The 5686-nt window shown below is 29.3% G+C and overlaps 1 protein-coding gene across 1 annotated transcript in view; it reads right to left on the bottom strand.

Moving 5' to 3' along the window:
* The window catches only part of LOC106692993 (condensin-2 complex subunit G2), a 46259-nt gene that overhangs the window by 33951 nt on the left and 6622 nt on the right, over positions 1 to 5686 (bottom strand). The window contains exons 5-7 of the mRNA XM_014439292.2: positions 4896 to 5049; positions 3730 to 3941; positions 1173 to 1355 (exon numbers count right to left, since the gene is read on the bottom strand). Of these exons, the coding sequence (XP_014294778.1) occupies positions 1173 to 1355; positions 3730 to 3941; positions 4896 to 5049 (549 nt within the window). The remainder of the gene's footprint in view (positions 1 to 1172; positions 1356 to 3729; positions 3942 to 4895; positions 5050 to 5686) is intronic.

Raw genomic sequence — 5686 nt, 5'->3', positions numbered from 1 at the left:
CACGGGCACGGTTTTTTTTAACTGTATATTTTACTTATTTTTAAAAAAATTTTACTCTTGCCATTGTTACTTATTTTTTTATTCTTATCATTGTTTATTCAAGTTTATTTTATACTGATACTATTTTATGTCTTTCTTCCTTTTATTTATATGTAATTTCTTATCACTTTATTTTTACATAATATTTATCCTAGCATAAATTACCTTATTGTTGTAATATTCTCAGTTTTCTTTTTTCTTGTATCTTTTTAGCCCTGATGAAGCCCAGCAAAGTGGGGCGAAACGTCGGACATTAAAATAGTTTTAAACTATTTGTTCTTTTTTTGACCGCAACCCTGACCATCACCTTATATTTAAAATAATTACAATTTTTAATTTCACTAATTTTGAATTTTAAATATTTCTGTTATTATTACATATTTATGTTAAAATACATACATATTTAGACCATTTTACTATATATAAATCCCATCACAATATATATCTAATCCTAAAACCAAAATAAGTATTTTGCATTTTATTAATAAAAAAATTTTAAGATTAAAAGGTGTTGAATTTTTTTTTTTTTTAGAGTGTGTATTTAGTGACGGCAATAAAAGCCAGAATTGCAAAATATTTTCTAGAATATGTTAAAGCACCTAACCTAATTTCAGGTAGTTTCAATTTTTTTTCCCATGTATTTCCACCATAGAGCAAACAAACCAATTTCATCATTCAGAAGCAATGGAGGACAAAAACGAACTGTTTCAAATATTCAAGATGCCAGCACACCTTCCAATTTTGATTCAGCAATATTGAATTGCTGCTATGTTGAGCAGGTAGATTCAAATTTTTCATTTTTTGTTGTTTTTATACCACAATTATAGTAAAAATTAATCCAAGAGGAAATAGAAGGGAATATAATTATCAATGAAGTATTTATATCATAAATCATCGTAAGTTATAAAACATTATTGCAAATAAATCAAAACGGTTGTACTAACAATTGATGTTTGCATCGACTATCCAGGATTCGTAACAGCCAAAGGCAGAAAGCTCTTTTAAAGCTTTTAAAATATTACTATATATATTAAGAACACTATAGTTTTAATTTAAATTTTATAACCTTAAGGCAGTTATAAATTTTTTTAAATATCATTTATACTGGAAATAAATGAATGAAAATTGTTTACCAAGAAGGCTTGTTCCACAGATAGAATAACCTTAGAATAATGAAATAATTTTTTTATAGCAGTGAGGTTCCAGCTCATGAGGCGAATCAATCGATTGATTGTTTTATCGGTGTCTTGTCCTCTTGTATAAAACTCGCTCATGATTAATTTCACAATTAATTCACCAACCACGGGCCCTTCATGCTGAAATTAAATAAATATACAAATTATTTTGCAAACTCACTTATGATTTAAAAAAGAAAACAGAAAAAAAAATCTTAAACTTAATACAACAGAATCACATTATAATTGAGCATATATACTGCAGTAGTATCGATTGCTTTTCCAGCACTTGATTTTGATGAATGAGTTATCAATAGAGAGGGAATTTCAGGGGAAAGTGACAAAATCTAATTTAGATTCTTAAATTGTTACTGCAAGTTTAATAAAAATTAATAAAAAAAGTGAGAGGTTTCAAAACTCAGAGGGAGGTAAATTGGGGGATCGAGACAGTTTAAATTTGGTTTTAAAGATTTTGAGGTAGACATTAAAATCTAAGTATGTTCATGCGGAACATAAGTTTAGCTCTGTGTTTTAAAACCAACCTAATGAACCATTTTTGAGATTAGGCACGAGTCTAACTTAATTCTAAGGTTAGCTACCACAGCGCTATGGGATACTTATGAAATGCTATTTCATTTTTTCAACTTAAATGAAAAGAGTATTTGACAGATTCTGCTCTTTTGCATCAAGCCAGTGGTGCTTATAAACTTCATTAAGTAACTCACCAATAAATATTGTGAACATTAATTTTTAGAGATTTCCTTGATAATTTTACCCAACTAGCCATAAATAGGATGAATAAAGTGTATAGGCATTTATTATAATACGTCTGTTTGTAAGTAGGTAGCAAATAGCTCAACTGATTTCCAATTTTCATGAGTCAAATTATTCTATTTATAATTAGGGGTATTCATGATGTTGTGTTAAATGTTATATGTTTTACCATGTTAAATGTTATAACTATAGGATTGTGAGCAGCCCTATTTGAAGTCATGTTAAACGTTAAATGCATAAGAGTCCCTAGCGGATTTTCTCAGCAACTTGTTGTATAAGCCTTTATGTTTATAACCTTCCTTCCAGACCCTCATGTTATTGTTTACTTCAGTTTTGATTAAAGTAATTAATTAAAACATGCCTAGAGTGAGTGAAAAGTGGAATTTGTGTGAAAGTTTAGCTTATGAGTGTCTTATTGATCTTCAAACTTGTGAAGAAGAGAATGAAGATGAGCTAATTGACAACTGTATTGAAAGTCACAACAACTAATATGGCGGCGATCTCAACTGGTCTATTGTGTGACGTCATTCTCGATTTAACTGACCAAGTAACAGACTCTCAGCCATGTTAAATGTTATTTCGTTTTACCACGGCAAAAGAAGGCAATTTTTTTCGATTTAACACGAGTTTTTCCATTTAACACGCTTTAACATAGATCATGAATACCCCTATTATTATATTTTGAATAAATTAAAGAGAAGGAAACATATTTTATGCGAGAGCTCTTGCAGGGGTTAACTAGTATAACTTATTGTACCAAGAAATCAGATACAACACAGACCAAGACCTGTTCCAATTTCTTATTAGTTTAAAGATAATCCAACAATGTATTATGGTTTTTTTCCATTGTTATTTCTCATCTTTAAAGGCTATTTCAGTTCTATAAACCAGTTTAAGTACCTAGAAAGCCTGGCTAAAGATGATAAAGTAGTGAGTGAAATAGAGACCAGGACAGCACCAGGCAATAGACGTTATTTCTAACTGCAAAGAGTATTGAAGTTCAGAGTTCTCTTTAAAAGAATGGAAATGATCATCCACAAAACCATTGTAAAACCAATGGTTATGTATGGGTGTGAAACATGGTCCTAGACAAGAAAAACGGGACGAATGCTCAACTCCTTGGAGAAGACGGAATGAGAAGCTAATAGAATAGAGGTTTCCATCCAGGAAAGATGATAGGACATGTATAGAGGATGCTGGATCAAAGGATACCCAAGAAGATGCTATATGGAAAACCTGATGGAAAACGAAAAAGAGAATGTCCCTGGAACAGATGGCTGGACGATGTGGAGGAGGATCTAAGGCAGTTGAATATTCAAAGATGGAGGGAGACAAGAGATAATGGAAATTAGTAGGCTGTGGTAAAGGAGCCCCCGGTTCTTGTAGGATCGTAGAGCCAGAATAATAAATAATAAAGGCTATTTCAGAAATAAAAATAATTAACAAACCATCTAGAAACAGGTTATCTGCGGTCAAACTCTGGAAGACCTCATTACACTATGCAGTTGTTTCTAGTAAACCTTAATCAACGAAGAACATGGCAAACTAGCCATTATTTGTGTCCTTAACTCTATGCATGTGAATATACTTTGAATGCTGAGTGAACTCTCAAAATAAGATAGAATTTGAAAAGGGCATTAAACTTTAACAAAGGCAAATATCAGCTACTCAAACTGCTAAATTAAAGAAAGATATCTGCATATAATTAAGACTAAAAAAGTACAACAAAAATAATACTTACTGCTAATCTTACTACAAGATGTTTCAAGGGAACAACTTCCCAGTAACGAAGTCGCATTTTAGCCGATTTTTCTTTTATTTTCAAAAGCAGTTTAACAACTGCTTTTCTCACCTTCTCGTTTTCATCATGGATAGAGAGATACATCAATGGCAACAATGGTTCCAAAACAGCTGCACATCCCATATTTGGTTCTTCAGCTGCACCTTGTGGACCTGAAATAAAGTGAACAGTTAATAGTTAAATTAAATTAAATTATTCACTGAAATTTTATAATTCTATTAAAACAATGTGAACTTAAAATACTGAAATTAACGCTGTTAAATCTGTCCATCAGTAGCTTTCATAACATTTTTTGAGCAAACTGTATAACAAATATTTAAGTATGATGTCTCAAGCTACTCAGCAATATTCCGTGAGTGTTTTGAAACAATTTTAGTTCAAAATACTGAACAAATATTTTATTATTTTTACAAACTTCTTAACTTATCGTGCGATCTTAGTGGCAATGTAGCAGATATAGTCAGCACATATAACTGCCTCGTAACCTAACCCTCTAATCCCTCGTTTTGTTAATAAATTTTTCATTTCTGAGTAACTATTCTTAACTTGAAAATAAAGTAGTAAAAGTGTAACATTATTTCATTTAAAAAATAAAATAAACAAAAACCATTATTTATGACTTTAATATTTATCAAGTTTACTAATATTGTAAACAAATAATCAGAAATAGTAATAATAAAATTTTATTTGCTTATTATTTGTTATTATTTCAGTTTTCTTTGATTGATTGTCAAATGCTCTTTTGTAACTGTTGTTTATTTATACTTTTCACTATATATCTTATTTTAATTTTATTTAATTATTATTTCTATATAAACTTTCACATATTTTAATCATCTTAGTTTACTTTAACTTCATGTTTTCCATTCTCTTATTTCGTTACATTATTTTGGTTATTTGTATCTTTTTCAGCCCTGGAAAGTGGGGCGAAACATTGACTTACAATAAATGGTTTAATTAATATTTGAGTTAGTTTGACTGCACCCAGACCATCTTACTTTTAAATGATTATTTTCACTTTTTGTATGATCACAATTGTTTCATACAACAAATAGATCTTAAAGGTAATGACATAAATGTAAAAAAAAAAGAAAAAAAATACTAACCATTAACCATCATTTCAAGGCCTTCGAAAACAGCTTTACGTACAAGGTAAGTCGATCCATCATTTGCCAAATCTTCCAGAAGTACTTTCATTATAGCCTTTACATGAGTGACAGAAAATAGTTCTAAACTCTTTGTCAAATGAGCACACACCCCCTTGAAATATTAATACAAATTAATAATTTATGTAAAAAATTAACAACAATTAGACAGTTACTTTAATTACAGAGACAGACAGACATGGAACAATTTTTTCCTTGAAGTTTAAAATGTAAAACGCATGTGGAAGTATTTGATTCCGAGGACAATTTTTTTAACTTACTACATGAATATTAGGATTTCTTATATTCGGTTGTGAGGAATCTAAATAAATAAATGAAATCTCACTTACAATTTACAGATGAACACCAAAATAGCAATTGTGTTACAAAAAAAGGAATAAAAATTTCACACTAATTGTTCTAATTTATAAACTTTAATCAATACATATGATCTGTCTTCTGAACTACCATAAATTTATTTATGTAAATTACTATTTTTAAAAATGAAGGTTTGTCGTGAATTTGAATCTATACTGATATATAAAGCTATAAAATTTGTTTGCTTAAATACATTAATTTCAGGAATTATCAGTACTATTTGAAAATTTTTAGTGTGTTTGTGAAGAAAGAGTACTATAATCATGGTTTTTGGGAGTAAATAATTGAAATAAATCATATTCTGAGATATCTCAAATCAATGACTCAAATATATCATTAGATAATTTAAAGAAAAATTTAATGTAATTTTATTA

Source organism: Halyomorpha halys, unplaced genomic scaffold (genome assembly GCF_000696795.3).
Source record: "Halyomorpha halys isolate HHAL.00 unplaced genomic scaffold, Hhal_1.1 Scaffold82.1, whole genome shotgun sequence".
NCBI classification, from domain to species: Eukaryota; Metazoa; Arthropoda; class Insecta; order Hemiptera; family Pentatomidae; genus Halyomorpha; species Halyomorpha halys.
This window is presented reverse-complemented; position numbering and strand designations above follow the sequence as displayed.